Raw genomic sequence first — 15306 nt, 5'->3', positions numbered from 1 at the left:
TTTGACTATAATATTAAATAGGAGTTGTGAGAGTGGACATCCTTGCCTTGTTTCTGATCTTAGAAAGAAAGCAGTCTTTCACCTTAAAGTATGAGGTTAAGTGCAGGCTCTTGTGGATATTCTTTAGCAAGTTGAAGAAGTTCCCTTCTATTCCTAGTTCTCTGAGAGTTTTGTGTTTTTTTTTTTTTTTAATTCAATGGCTGTTGAATTTTGTCAAATGCTTCTTGCATCAATAGATCTGATCATGTGGTTTCACTTTTTATATTGTTAATATGGTTGTTAAATAATGATTAATTTTCAAACATTAAAAGAGCTTTGCATCCCGGGTTTAAATTCTATTTGGTAATTATTAATCTTTTTATTCATTGCTGGATTTGATTTGTTAATATTTTGTTACAGATTTTGCATCTGTGTTTGTGAGGGATACTGGTCTGTAGTTTTCTTGTACTCTCTTTGTCTGATTTTGGTATTGATGTATCTTTTTGGATGGCAATATGTCAAATGTAACAAATGTCTTAAGAAAATGAGTTTGCCCAGAGATCCTAAGAACTTATCTTAAGGAAACAGAGATTCTCATGACACACAGACTTTAGATTCAGATAGTCGGTAGATTGGAACACGAATGCGTCCCCTTACCAACTGCTTGAATTTTGTGGCCGTTTTCTATCCTGTAAAATGCGGATAAGAGGACCTACCTCACAGATTGCAGTAGATAATTCACACACAGTGCCCAACACATAGTAAACTTGAAGTCAATAATAGCTCTTGGTATTATGTTATACTCTCTAGCCTATCTGGAAGGACATCATCTTTGCTCCCATATAAAGCTCCCACTTTGAACCTCCTTATTGGTGAGTATTCGTCTCTTCATCCCTGATCCCTGCCTCACAATAAGTGTGTGAGGCGATGGGAATGCAAAGGTAAAAAAGGTATGGTCCCTGCTCTCAGGGAGCTGAATCTGTTAGACACAGGTGCAAACGAACCAGTTTTATGCAGTGTAACAGCATTATAATAGAGCGTCTGCCCTAGGTGTAGCGGGTCCCGGACGCGCACTCTCAGCGCGAGTCAGAACAGCTGGCGGTCACTGGAGCTTAGGGATCAAGAGGGAGGGCGGGTGGCAACTTTCACAGCACAGCCTCGGGTCGTTGGGGGGAGTGGGAGAGCCGAGACCAGCTGTTTCCATAGCAACAGAACTAGCCACCCTCGCGGGGCCTCCCAGCTCACCTCTGTCCAACTTCGTAGGAGCTGCGAACGGCCACTTCCGTTCCTCCAGCCTCGGAGGCTCGCGGACGCTCCGCCGTAAATGAGCACCTCGAGTTCCTAGTCTCTGATTGGCTCAGGCAGATGGAAGGGGTGGGCTGTGGCACGGAGGGGCGTGGCCTGCGGACCGTGAAGCCCGAGTTTTCCTCGCGGAGCGGAAGCCGACTTCACCCGCCCCGGAAGTGCAACGATCGAGGTTGTACAGGTGCGGATTTCGCCGGCGAGGCGGCTCTTTTCGAGATGCCGGGAGCCGCAGCCAATGGCTCGGAGTTGTACGAGAGCATCGAGAGTTTCGTGGAGGCCCTGAAGCGGGGCGGCGGGCGGCGCAGCTCCGAGGACATGGCTCGGGAGACCCTGGGGCTGCTGCGCCGGATCATTACGGACCACCGCTGGAGCAATGCAGGTGAGGCAGGTCTATTCTGTCGCGTCCCTCGTCACTATCCGTTCCCGATCCCCAGGCGGAAAGTCGCCCAGGTCTCATCGTGCTCGTGCCCTCTCACGCTCTGTTCCTCGGACTGCAGGGGAGCTGATGGAACTGATTCGCCGAGAGGGCCAGAGGATGACAGCCGCGCAGCCCTCAGAGACCACGGTGGGCAACATGGTGCGGAGAGTGCTCAGGATCATCCGGGAGGAGTATGGCAGGTCAGGACGTGGGCCTTTTTGCACGAGCTCCGCCCTTTGCTTGGAGCCTTTAGTGGTGAGCAGGCCCTGTTGCTTCAAAGAGTACACCTCAGCCCACCTCACTCTTTGCGTCTTGTTGCCTCCGTAGACTCCATGGACGCAGCGATGAGAGCGATCAGCAGGAGTCTTTGCACAAACTCTTGACATCCGAAGGCCTGAGCGAGGATTTCAGCTTCCATTACGCCCAACTCCAGTCCAACATCATCGAGGCAATTAATGAGCTGCTTGTGGAACTGGGTAAGAGTCCTGATCCCGGGTGTCAGGACAGGTTACAGGCAGATGAAGGAAGAGAAGACCCTGAAAGTTGTTCATCAGCAGAGATGGGAGATCGCCAGTTATGCTGTTCTCAGCTTTGTCCTCCATCCTAAGAGGAAGGTTTGGAGCAGGACTAAGATAACCCTCCCTACATTTCTTTACAGACCAGCCCTTTATAGATTGCTGCAGAAGCTGTTAGGACAGAGCTTTATTTTCATTTTAAAGATGAACTCCCTAAAACCACAGGTGGTAGACTTCACTAAACTTCTTGAATTTTTATGCACACACGCACCAACTCCATTCCCCTTGTTTTTGTGACCCGGGAGATCTGCAGATATTCATTACAATCAGAATTCCCCAAGGAAGGAAGAAGCTGGGTCTGTGTATCTGGAGCTGCTGCTTCCAAATTGCTCCCCTTTTTTCTTCTGTGGCCTCCTCAGGTGGAGGTGTTGTGGCCACCTTTTGGAGGAGGAGTCCCTTTAGGGGGAAAACTGTTTACCCCACGCTCAGCATTTTATGATTCCCCCAATTGGACCATTTTTTTTTTTTTTTTGCCTGAATTCAGTGTCTTCAAAATCAATTGTAAGGAGCTGGTGTTGTGGCCGGGCAGGGTTGGGGGGTTAAGTGGATGAGTTGGGGGTTCTACCGGGAAAGAGGGTAGACTGAGAACTTAGGAGGTAGAAGATCCCAGAGGAATGGGGCTTTTAAGAAGAAGTGACCTTCATATTAAGTCCATTTACCCTGTGTTACCAGGGTCCACTAGGTGGGCACCTGTCTCTTTCATGTTGTAGCACGGTGGTTTCATATTTTCCTTGCAAAACTGACTGTTCTTGCAGAAGGGACAACAGAGAACATTGCAGCCCAGGCTCTGGAGCACATCCACTCCAATGAGGTGATCATGACCATTGGCTTCTCCCGAACAGTAGAAGCCTTCCTCAAAGAGGCGGCCCGAAAGAGGAAATTCCATGTCATTGTGGCAGAATGTGCTCCTTTCTGTCAGGTAGGGGGGGGCTTCTGGAGTTGCTAAGAAAAATGAAAACTGAGGAGGGAATCAAGAAGTGATAGATGGGCTCCGTGCTATCTTTGAATTGATAAGCAAGACGTTGAGAAGATAAAGTAAAATAAAACATTAAGGGAATTTTCAAGTTGTTCATCCTGTCAACACTCTTCAACATTGGTTTGGGAGGCTTAGGTGAAATGCTGGGTTCAAGAAAAGAAATATATTGGTTCTTTTGGGAATCAAAATAGGGTAAATTACCTTGGGGATGACTGATGCTTGGCCTGACCGCACTCCATCCCTACATAAATAATAGGTCTTTCAGAAGGAACTAGGTAAGGATGCAGGATGTTGTAAAGGAACGAGCCAGGACCTATCCTGTCAGCTCTGCCCAATTATACACAAGAGCAGTATTTCCAGTTTTGTGGCTGCTCTAATGCTCCTGTGGAGAACTCAACATTTATTAGCTTCTCCTGGGCTTCCCTGCAATGTACCAGAGAATACCGACCACGGGCAGAAAAAGGAGTTATCTGGAGGCAGTTGTGTGTCGGCTGTGCTCAGTATCACAGAATTCTCCAGATCCAGTTCCATTGGAGATGCCTTCCACTCTCTCTCACTCTCTCTCATAATGTCAGCCTTTCTGTCCTATTGCAGGGTCACGAAATGGCAGTCAATTTGTCCAAAGCAGGTATTGAGACAACTGTCATGACTGATGCCGCCATTTTTGCTGTTATGTCAAGAGTCAACAAGGTGGGTATATTTGGACTTATATTAAATTCATGAAGACTGTACTTCTAAAATACTGATTTTTCCCCCCTCCCTCCTATAATATCTATGAGGAAAGAAAGTTTCTAACACCTTTTGGAAGTACATATTTGGGCCTTTTTTTTTTTAATTTTTTTTGTTTGTTTGTTTTGTTTTGTTTTGTTTTGTTTTCAACGTTTATTTTATTTTTTTTTGGGACAGAGAGAGACAGCATGAACACGGGAGGGGCAGAGAGAGAGGGAGACACAGAATCGGAAACTGGCTCCAGGCTCTGAGCCATCAGCCCAGAGCCCGACGCGGGGCGCGAACTCACGGACCGTGAGATCGTGACCTGGCTGAAGTCGGACGCTTAACCGCCTGTGCCACCCAGGCGCCCCATAATTTTTTTTTTAACGTTTATTTTTGAGACAGAGACAGAGCATGAACGGGGGAGGGTCAGAGAGAGGGAGACACAGAATCTGAAACAGGCTCCAGGCTCTGAGCTGTCAGCACAGAGCCCGACGCGGGGCTTGAACTCACGGACTGTGAGATCATGACCTGAGCCGAAGTTGGCCGCTCAACCGACTGAGCCACCCAGGCGCCCCTGGGCCTTTTTAATATATTAACTGAATTTCTTTTTCTTCTATCTGTATCATTGTTCCTCACTTAGAGTAGCTTCTTTTTGTTGTGTTTGTTTGTTTTAAAGATTTTATTTATTTTAATTTTTTTTAATGTTTTTATTTATTTTTGAGACAGAGACAGAGCATGAGCAGGGGTGGGGCAGAGAGAGAGAGGGAGACACAGAATCTAAAGCAGGCTCCAGGCTCTGAGCTGTCAGCACAGAGCCCGACACAGGGCTTGAACTCATGGACTGTGAGATTATGACCTGAGCTGAAGTTGGACGCTCAACCGACTGAGCCACCCAGGTGTCCCAAAAGATTTTATTTTTTAAAGCAATCTCTGCACCCAGTGTGGGGCTCGAACTCACAACCCCAAGATCAAGAGTCATGATCTACATGCTCTACAACTGAGCCAGCCGGGCACCTCAGAGTAGTTTCTTTTTGGTGAAAGCATTGAAGAGAATGAAATAGGACTAAGCTAAGAGTAGCAGCTGCTAGGGATTGGGTAGAGGGTCCCTGCTTTCTGAGCAGAGAGTTTGGCAGTGGTGGATGATGAATAGAAAGGCTTCTGGCTTCTCAGGAGCTGTGACATAGAGATCCTAGAAGACAGGGCTAAGAGCAGGAGGTGGTACAGCTTCCGGTCACAGACTATATTCATTCTTTGGGAAGGCACTTTTGAGCTAGAACTCATGGTCCTTAGTCTAGAATCCCTTTTCCTTTACGGCTGTGTGACCCTCACGATGTCAAGAGGGAGGCCTGGGCATTCAGCCTATTGTGCCCAATGGCTTATTTAAGGTTGTATCTCTAGGATGACTCACATTTTGCTTCCTGTTCCAAAGGTGATCATTGGCACAAAGACCATCCTGGCCAATGGTGCCCTGAGAGCTGTGACAGGAACTCACACTCTAGCACTGGCAGCAAAACACCATTCCACCCCGCTCATCGTTTGTGCTCCTATGTTCAAGCTTTCCCCACAGGTACGTCTGTCTGTCTGTAGCCAACAGAAAGAAGGAAGCCAAAGTGTAGCCTTGATCTCCAGGCCTTCAACCTGCTCACTCTGGGGCTTCTTTTTATCTGTGTTTACTAAATGGATTAGACCCAGTAGAGGCTGGAAAAAGCCACAAAAGTCTTGAACCAGGAAAAAAATTGATAGTTTTTTTTTTTTAATTCCTTTTTTTTTAATGTTCATTTATTTTGAGAGAGAGAGAGCACGTGTGCGAGCAGGGGAGGGGCAGAGAGAGAGGGAGAGAGAATCCCAGGCTGAAAGTGCAGAGCCAGATGTGGGGCTCAAACTCACCAACTGTGAGATCGTGACCTGAGCTGAAATCAAGAATCGGACACTCAACCGACTGAGTCCCCCAGGCGCCCCTCAAAAATTGATAGTATAACTTGTCAGCTTTGAAAAGTCAAAATTATAAGGTCAGGGTAGTACATAGTTGGGGAAGGACTTTTGTTTCCACTGCCACCATTCCCCATCACCCTGACCATTTCTGAAAATGCCAAACAAGTTGAAACTAGGAACATAGAAACGGTTTTATTTGTCATAGTTGGAGGGACGTTCCTCTGTAGCTTGAATACAAACAGTATTACAAAATGAAGAGTTATTTCATTAGCAATAGAAGCTATTTGTAGGTCTCTTTTTTAAATTGAGGTGAATTTCACATAACATACAATTAGCCAGTTTTAAATGTACAGTTCAGGGACACTTACTACATTCACAACATTGTGCAACTACCACTCTCTAGTTTCAGACCTTCATCATCCCGGCAAAACACTCTGTACCCATTACATAATCACTCCCTGTTGCCTCCTCTCCCCATCTCCTAGGAATCACTAATCTGTTTTCTGTCTCTGTGGCTTTGCCTGTTTTGGATATTTCATATAAAAGAAATCATACAATGTGTGCCTTTTGTTCTTGACATCTTTCACTTCGCATGATGTTTTCAAGGTTCCTAGCTATAGCACAGCTCTTTGTTTCTTTCTGTGGCTGAATGATACTCTCTTGCATGGATATACCACAGTTTATTTATCCATTCACCCCTTGGGTAGTTGGGTTGTTCAGCCTTTGGTTTTAGTGAATAATGGTCCTGGAAGCATTTGTGTGCAAGCTTCTTTGTGGACATAAGATTTTTATTTCCCTTGGGTATGTACCTAGAGGTGGAATTTGCTAGGTCTGTCTCACTCTTTTTTTTTTCCTTATCTAGTTCCCCAATGAAGAAGATTCATTTCACAAGTTTGTGGCCCCTGAAGAAGTTCTGCCTTTCACAGAAGGTACAGAAGGGTGTGTGTGTGTGTGTGTGTGTGTGTGTGTGTGTGTGTGTACGTGCACGTGTGTGTTTGGGTCCTTTTGCTTTTGTTTTGGTAGTCAGTCAGGGGTGAATGCTGCCAGGTTGTGTTTTTTATCATACTTCTTGTGGAGACTTCTCTTTAGTGTCTTAGAGTGCATGGGGACCTGATCATTTTGTTCTGGGACTAATATATTCAACGGAGTATTGGGGTCATGGTGGGTTGGATCACCCAGCATTGACTGAGTTTGGCTTTGCACATTGCTTGACAGAGGCAACAACCGAATGGGAAAATAGACTTGTTTTTCAGTTGCTGTAGGGAGTCATTTTGGTGACGTGAATGGCAAAGGAAGTAGGCTCCAAAATGTTCCTACTATAAAACTTGCCTGTAATCTTTGTGCGTTGGGGTCCTTTTCTGTGACTTCTGAATGTAGCAGCTGTGGTCAGTGAGCCTGCCACCTTATCAACATCACATGGCCTTAAACACCATCTGAGAGCAAAGCAAGTGCTTGGGCTTCAGTTCTTCTTAGAAGTTGAATAACTTCATTTATTCACACATTTGTTCTTTCAAGAATTATTTTATGTATGTATCCACTATGTATCCAGCACTACACTAGCAACTAGGGATGTAAAAATGAACAACAAATAGGTCCTGCTCCCACAGAGCTTACGTTCTGTTGCAGAAGATAGACAAGAAAATGTCAGGTCATGAGATGTTTTGGGAAGAGAACAAAGAAGGATGATGTGATTGGAAGGTGGTTGGAGACTGTTAGTTTGGGGAGGGTCTTAATGAGGGGACATTTCAGCTGAGTCCAGAATGAATAGACCCCACCGTGTGAAGATCAAGGAAAGAGTCTTCCAGGCATTGGTGCAAAGGGCCTGAGTTAGGTCCCTGCTTAGCCAGTTGGAACCAGATGGCCATTATGGCTGGAGAGGAATGAGCACGAGGGAGAGTGGGATGAATTACAATTAGTGTAGTGCAGCGGGGAGGGGCTAGATCTTGAGGGCTGCTATCCCAAGCTGGAATTCTGTTCTAAGGGCTATGCAAAGGCATTGGAGAGTTTTAAGCAGGGAGTGGTATGGTCTGAAGTCCTCTCTTCTGGTTTGCACTCTGCTGCAGCTTCCCGAGGGGTAGCGAGTATGCTTGCATTATTGAGCCTAGAATCTATATGCTACCTGGTTATTAGAGCAGGATCCTCAGTTTTATCTTTAGCATGTGTGATTGATTGCCTTTCAGGGGACATTCTGGAGAAGGTCGGCGTTCACTGCCCCGTGTTTGACTACGTCCCCCCAGAGCTCATTACCCTCTTCATCTCCAACATTGGTGGGAATGCGCCTTCCTACATCTACCGCTTGATGAGTGAACTCTACCATCCTGATGATCATGTCCTATGACCACCATTCATTCTAAGCAGAAGCTGCTTAGCCAGATATGGAATGGAGAGGGACTTCAGTGCGACTGCTGAAAATCAAGTCCTTGTAATGGGGAGTGAACTGGAGCCAACCTAAAAAACTTAATACCGTTTCCTGCCTTTTTAGGCATCCCATAACAAGGACACACATTCAGGTCTGTCTCTTGCCTTTCTGATCTTAACAGCAGCAGCGGGCCTTGACCTATTAATTTTGTAGCCTCTTGGGGCGCCTGGCTGGCCGTCGGTAGAGCGTGTGACTCTTGATGCTGGGGTTATGAGCTCTGTTCCCACGCTGGGCACAGAGTTTACTGTAAAAATTTGTTCTTTGGAACCTCTTAGAGACCTGGGGAGTCTGTTTTAGGAACTTAAACTTTCTGGTTCAGTGGGGCGTTAAACAACACTGAAGACCTTGATGGGATATAGGTTTTTGCCCAGAAATGGCTACCACACCTTTTCCTGGGCTGTGCCAATAAAAGCTGCTTGAAGATTCCTGAGTTGGTTTATTTATTGTTCTGCTCTGAACTGCCTGAAACAGCAGCAGCAGCAGAGCCCTTTTTGTGCTTTGATAGAGGGCTGTAATTAGAGGGAACCGGCTAAGACAGAAATGCAAATGAAAGTATTTACAGTTTCCTTACTAATTCACTGGCAGTGGTCCCAAACAACTTGTTAGTAATCTAGAGAGTGGCTCCAAAACCTCTCCGAATCATCGGGGAGCTTAAGAAAATGTACCATCTTGGGTTCTATCCCGGACCTACTACATCTGATCTGCGGGATGGCACCTGGGAATCCGCTTAAAGCTTCCCAGAAAAGGACCCTCTCGTGTACTGTTAATAGGATTGTACGCTGGTACCTTTCGAGAGCAATTCTGAACGTGCATTTCTCAAATTATTTGTACAAGCACATGGAGATATAGAGAAGAATACCTATCACTGTAGCAGCTGTAATGTCACAGCCTAAGTGTCCAGCAATAGCATTTTGTATTCTGTTAATTAAAAACAAGGAAGGTTTTTAAACATGACATACTGTGGAACATTATGTATACACTGCAGTAGAAGTTTCAAAAGAGTGGCTTAAGGGCAGTGTTTGGGTTAAGGACATTTTGGCTGGCTCGCCCTGTATTTAATTTGAATTAGTTACCAATAATTAAAAATGTGAAAATAGGGGCTCCTGGGTGGCTCAGTCGGTTAAGTGGCCAACTTAGGCTCAGGGCACGATCTCGCCGTTGGTGACTTTGAGCCCCACATCAGGCTCTGTGCTGACAGCTCAGAGCCTGGAACCTGCTTCAGATTTTGTGTTTCTCTCTCTCTCTCTGCCCCTCCCCTGCTCATACTCTCTGTCTCTCAACAATAAATAAATGTTAAAAAATTTTTAAAAAATAAATAAAAATGTGAAAATAAAATCGAATAATAAAAATGTGAAGATCACATACTAAAATTCAGATTTCTTGCTTCTCTTGGAAACTCCGCAGCTTTGGCAATTTTGCGCCCACGTTCCCAAATGGCAGCAGTTGGCTACACTTGAGCAGCTTCTGACTCCATTAAATGGAAAACCTCCTTTTCTGCAGTTCCTCCCCGGTCCGTGTAACTCATGTTATCTGCCTGACCCCTAGAGGCATTTGATCCGTGAGCCTTGTGTTAAAAGAATGGGACAGATTCGGAAGGAAGTCCATTTAATGTTGTTAATTAAAGACAAGCTGGGGAAAAGTCAAGCTGCCGAGCAGTATGCATAATATGACCTTTTCATTAAAACAAAACAATATGTACATGCAGTAGGATAAAAGTCTGGAAGAATACTACCAAACAGTGGCAAGCTGGAGGATATCTTCTAATTTTTAGTAGGTTCATATATTATTTCCATTTTTTATGTGTCCTACTTTAGTACTTACCTTTTCAGAAAGTCTCTCCAGGTAATCCAGATGATCCGCCATGTTTGGGAACCACTGGCCCAGAGCAGAGGTCCCGGGCAGACTTAAGCATACCGCGGAACCCCTCCCCCCAGATGCTGGTCCCAGGCCAGCTTCCTGTCTCCTGAGGCACTGTCTGTGGGGTAGAGGGAGGGAGCACCAGGAGTCTGCAGGTTTAACAAGCACCCTAAGGGATCTGAACAGGTGATTTGATAACCACACTTCGGTAAACACTGGCCAGAGGTAGGTTATGAGGGGAAGGCCTCTGCATCAACTTGAGATAGATCTTTGCCTTAGGGCTCTTGTCTTCCCTGAAAGAGGGAGAAAACAAGATTGAAGAGGTTTAGTCTGAAAGACCGGCCTAAAAGCTCTGACTCAGAAGAGGCTGACTCAGTCAGGCCTCAGTCTGTCAATTCTTTTCCTTAAAGCATCTAAGACCCCGCGCTTTCTCAGTGAAGTGGCTTATAGCTACCAATTACGAGCAATTGTCTCCTCTGAAGGCACCAATTCTAACAGCAATCCACTTGGGTACATACAACTGTGTGGTCTGGAGTAAAAGGAGTGAGTCAAGGAACTTAAATCTGTTTCTGGTCTAAAAATGCTTTATGATACTTGTCCTTTGTGCGTCCTAGTCTCTGGCTCTAAAATTAGCACCCACATTCTTCCCAGGCATAAGTGAGATGGATGAAGGTTCCAAGGGTAGTTTTGGTCAACTTTTAAAGTGCCTGGGACAGAAGAACTGCACCAATGCATGCTCTTCGGGCTCTTTAGGACCTCAATTAAGCAAGTCCCACAAAGCTATTTATATGCCTCATTTTTCTATTTCTCTCTCTCCTCTCTTCGACTGGAGGAGGAGTAAATATTGGAAAGGGGAGAACCTTATCTGAACAGGGAGAGACAAGCCCCATGTCAACTTCCTACCTCTCGGCCTTTGTGTCTGTCTGCCTTTGCCAGCAGGACCCGGAAGCTAAGGACAAAAACTTGTAGCTGTAGCTTGAAAAGAATTAATAGAAAGAGGATTCCATGGATGTGAAAGTCCTCCTGAATACGCCAAATAAACCAAGTTAGAGAACTTACTCAATACAGTTTGTAAAGACACTTTTCCCACGGTTTATATCTTCCAATTTAGGCGGAGGGCAGGAGAGGCACAATTCTTGGAACTCAAATCAGGAACAGAAATTCCTAATTTAGCCTCAGAAGTCTCTGAAAAACACTCCACCAAGGAAAACTTAAGTGTAAAGTGATACCTCAAAGAAATAAATGCGGGTATGGGTAGGATCATACGTTTCACAGATGTGCTTCACAACCATTTCTCAAGGCAATCTGTTGGCTCAGTCTCTGGGTTAACGAAGGCTGCCAGTCCTGTGGCTCCATCATCGGGCTACGTGATTCTATAACATATGTAGAACTCAGGACATCAGAACTGTTTTTGCTATATGCTACCAGATGGTGACGTAATTATCGTAAAGGCCCCATACTATCCACCTGTCCTCGCAAAAACTCCCTCTGCAGACATGCACCTAGTTGACACAAAGGACCTATTCTGAAATGTGGTTTGGAAGTGTTTTCTATCTGGCCTACTTTGCTTTGAATTATTCTTTCATTCACCCAACAGCTGTTCCAGGTTATTGTGCAATGGCTAAGCAATTATTATTAATAAAGAGCTTATAGTCTAAGCTTTCAGTTTTCTGCACAACACTCACACAATGGAGGACAGCCTTTGAGCCTAACCACACTGGCAACAGTGATTGCTTGATGTTTATATTAAATACCAAGCTGAAGAGACTTTCAGTAGTGTTTTTTCAGGCATGTTACATTTAGAATTAAGACCTGCCTAGAGAAGAAGGAAGCTGCTTAAAAGCTTGACAAGATTCCTAAAATTCGTAACTTCTATGCAAAACTCTGCAGTTTACTATAAAAGAGAGGTGATAAAATACCTTGAATAATAACGATACACTAATATAGCAGTAGCTAACTCCAACTCCAAACCATCTTTTTTTTTTTTTTTTTTTTTTTTGGCCAGGGTAGGGGTGGGTGGCAACCACCACTGCATATGCCTTACTTTTGTGGTAAATAAGAACAAGTTGTTTAGTCAGGCAAGTTGTGAGGGTGAAGTCAGGCCAAATTAGCTTCTTCAGATTGCTACCTGGGGCACGCTAGCTTACGGGCTCCAGTAAGCTCCATAGATTCAGGTACGTAAGACGCTTGGATCCTCCAGACTTTGATCAGGTTGCCTGAACTTTATGTTTCAAAGCACAGGGTGCTCTCTGACAAATGGGCACGGGATGACAATGACCCAAGGGTCTGAAAGATCCTAAGCCATAGGATAGCCTCTTTTTTTCTTTATATGCCTGAGTTACTGAGTGATGAATAAATGGAGAAAGAGAAGCAAGGGTTTGTTTGGTGAGATTATCTAGATTTTTGGTTTCCCAGACGTCCTTCTTTTCTGAGTCCACCTTGTTGCTATCTCAGTGCTGATAAGCAACTTCAGTTGAGAAAGTGTGAAAAGGCGGGACAGGTAACAGCAAACGCAGCAGTCAGTTCTCCTTGGTAGCCTGCTTTCGTAAAGGTTCTGATGGAACGGGGTGCCACTTCAGATGGAAAACAGGTAGAACGAGTCCGACTCTTTGTGCCAGAAACTGCTCTTCCCTTCATTTGGACTTGCTACCACTGGCTCCCACTTAAAGCTTCATCCAAGCACAGTTGTCCGCGCTCTCTAGGAGCTGACCACTGCATCTGCTCTCGCTTGGCATGGCTCCTCAGGCCCCTGCACGTCTCTAGAACTTGGTCTTGGGCCCCCTCCTGCTCTGCCCCTGTGTTGGCCGCCTTGTTTTTTTCCACTGTTAGGTTCAGATCCCATCTGTTCATTTGTGTCTGACCTTTTCTTTTGCCTCACTCTGATGTGTGATTGCTTGAACCTCTCCATTCTCAGCTGCTCATGGGGTTCCAGATCACCAGCTAGGTTCTGGACCTTTCCCTAGCCCTCTCCCCTGTCTCTTCCCTCCCTTCTAGCCTACAATCTAAGCTTTGCTTTAAGCTTTTCTGAGTCTAGCCCCTATTATCATCTATAGATTTTATTTCTGACAGAACTGTCATCTCCTCGTATCCCAGTAAAAACAACATAGCTATAACTCAGTGACCTCTAAACTAGAGGAAGTTACCACATTCCATCATCAGTTTCCTTGTCCTGACTAAAGCTAAGCTTCTTAAAGACATGTACCCTTATTTCAAATATAATTGTGATGAACGTTCCCCAAAAAGGCACTCTCTAGAATGGCTTCATCGCACATCGTATCTTTTTTTTTTTACTCTGAAGTTAGTGAAGTTAGTGAAGTCTCCACTAACCGGAATCTAATAAAGTTGAACCACTAAGTTTACAAACTGGTAAGTCCCTAATAAATTAAAAATATATGGCAAGCACAGGGTAACAATGGGAAGGAGTGTGCAATGTGAAGCCACACAGATCTGGGTCTGAATTCTGGCTCTTTTAGCAAATGGGGTAACATCTCTGAGGCTTAGCAGTCTCACTGTTAAAGAGACATCGGCGGGGCGCCTGGGTGGCTCAGTCAGTTAAGCGTCTGACTCTTGGTTTGGGCTCAGGTCATGATCTCACAGTTCGGTTCGTGAGTTCATGCCCCACTCTGCTGACTGGACACAGCCTGCTTGGGATTCTCTTTTTCCCTCTCTCTCTGTCCCTCCCCTACTGACGCTCTCGCTGGCTCTCTCTCTCAAATAAATAAAACTTAAAAAAAAGAGAGACATTAGCTTGCTAACAGAACTGTCGTAAGGCTAGTAATAATGTACACAAAACATTGGGTATATATAGTAGGCCCTTAGTAAATGGTAACATTCATTCTCGTGACTGGAGCCAGAAAACTTGTTTAGCATTAGTCTGCCACTTAGTACCTGTGTGATCTTAGACAAATCACTTAATATATTTCAGCCTTTGTAAACTGGGGAGCATAACACCATCTTATCTGGTGGGTTGCCAAGAAAATTCAAGTAAGACATGCAAAAATCATGTTGTAAACCTTAAAGCACCACAAAGGTGTTAATGACTACTCTCATGTGTTAGAAAATTAAGTCTGTTTTTACTCTATGGCAAGTAAAGTTAAAAACAAACAGAACAAAACAAAATCCAAACAGGCAACAAATGTAATGTTAGATATTTTTGGCTAATAGGTTGGTTTTATGTTGATGCATGCAACTGAGTTTATAAATTATGAAAAAGGATAATTATCTCTTCCATTGCTTGAGTCAGGCTAGCCAGGAAGATTATTACATTATTTATGGAGAACTTTTTCTAATCTCTGCTATTCTCAAAAAAACGGTGGTCTGAGATTGTAGCAAAACATTTTGAAACTGCACCTCATCCTAATATAAGAAGTATCATAACACTTTTTTTAATCCCACAAATTGGTCTAACCTGAAAAATATTTTAAACTCCCAGGACAGCTGGCCTCCGTATAGCTCTGGAGAGTGGAGGCAGAGGTCCAGAGGCCACAACACCCCACTGGGCCTGGAGGCAGAGACCCTGACAGCCTTGCAAATCCCCTGAAAACACCCTCCTTTTGAAGGTCATGTCTCCCAGTCTATGAAACCGCTTATATGTATTAAGAAGAATAAAGGCCATTTTTAGACAGTGGTGCCTATTCTTCAGAGTTCCAATTACGTAATTCTACAAGGATCCCCTTGAAAACCAGTGAAGGCTTTTCCTGAACCTTCTCTGAGACACACACTAATGAATGCAATACTTCATTGCTCCTGTAAGATTCACTGCAGGGCTGCTGGCAAACAAAGTTTTCTTCCATGAGTACAAATGTGTTTCCTGTATTAAAAAATGAGAAAAATCATTCCATTGATACAAAGGCCAGTTTCAGCAGGCTGCAAAATACAAAAGTGGAAATTCTCACTGCAACGTCTTTCTCATTGTATGGGATCCCAGTTGCAACAAACATTACCAGCTGGGGTTTTTTGCTTTTCTTTTTGTCTTTCTATAAACCTTTAGTCTATTGAGTCTTATTAACCAGAAATCAAACATTCTAAAAAGGTAGAGGAAATACAGATTAAGGATGGCATAACAAGCATTTGCCACAAAGATCAGTCCTGGTCCCAAATGAAATTATGAGGCCATTAGATAGGCATACTG

General features: G+C 44.6%; 1 protein-coding gene across 1 annotated transcript; it reads left to right on the top strand.

The window, feature by feature from the left end:
* Positions 1-1441: 1441 nt before the first annotated feature.
* EIF2B2 (eukaryotic translation initiation factor 2B subunit beta) lies at positions 1442-8741 on the top strand. Its single transcript, XM_047080352.1, has 8 exons — positions 1442-1663; positions 1782-1902; positions 2030-2178; positions 3033-3196; positions 3848-3943; positions 5397-5534; positions 6762-6828; positions 8080-8741. The coding sequence occupies exons 1-8, from the start codon at positions 1501-1503 to the stop codon at positions 8235-8237; spliced, it is 1056 nt and encodes a 351-aa protein (XP_046936308.1). The 5' UTR covers positions 1442-1500; the 3' UTR covers positions 8238-8741.
* Positions 8742-15306: the final 6565 nt, after the last annotated feature.

Source organism: Lynx rufus, unplaced genomic scaffold, assembly GCF_022079265.1.
Source record: "Lynx rufus isolate CCGP_SWC_20201006 ecotype Redwood Valley unplaced genomic scaffold, mLynRuf1.p SCAF_17, whole genome shotgun sequence".
Taxonomy (NCBI): domain Eukaryota; kingdom Metazoa; phylum Chordata; class Mammalia; order Carnivora; family Felidae; genus Lynx; species Lynx rufus.
The sequence above is the reverse complement of the archived record's forward strand: the minus strand, read 5'-3'. Positions and strand labels throughout refer to the sequence as shown.

Excerpts from the sequence above, each read along its gene's own strand:
- EIF2B2 (XM_047080352.1), top strand. The coding sequence starts at position 1,501 with ATGCCGGGAGCCGCAGCCAATGGCTCGGAGTTGTACGAGAGCATCGAG. Across the intron at positions 1,903-2,029 it reads ATCCGGGAGGAGTATGGCAG|ACTCCATGGACGCAGCGATG; the intron begins GTCAGGACGTGG and ends TTGCCTCCGTAG. Across the intron at positions 6,829-8,079 it reads AGTTCTGCCTTTCACAGAAG|GGGACATTCTGGAGAAGGTC; the intron begins GTACAGAAGGGT and ends ATTGCCTTTCAG.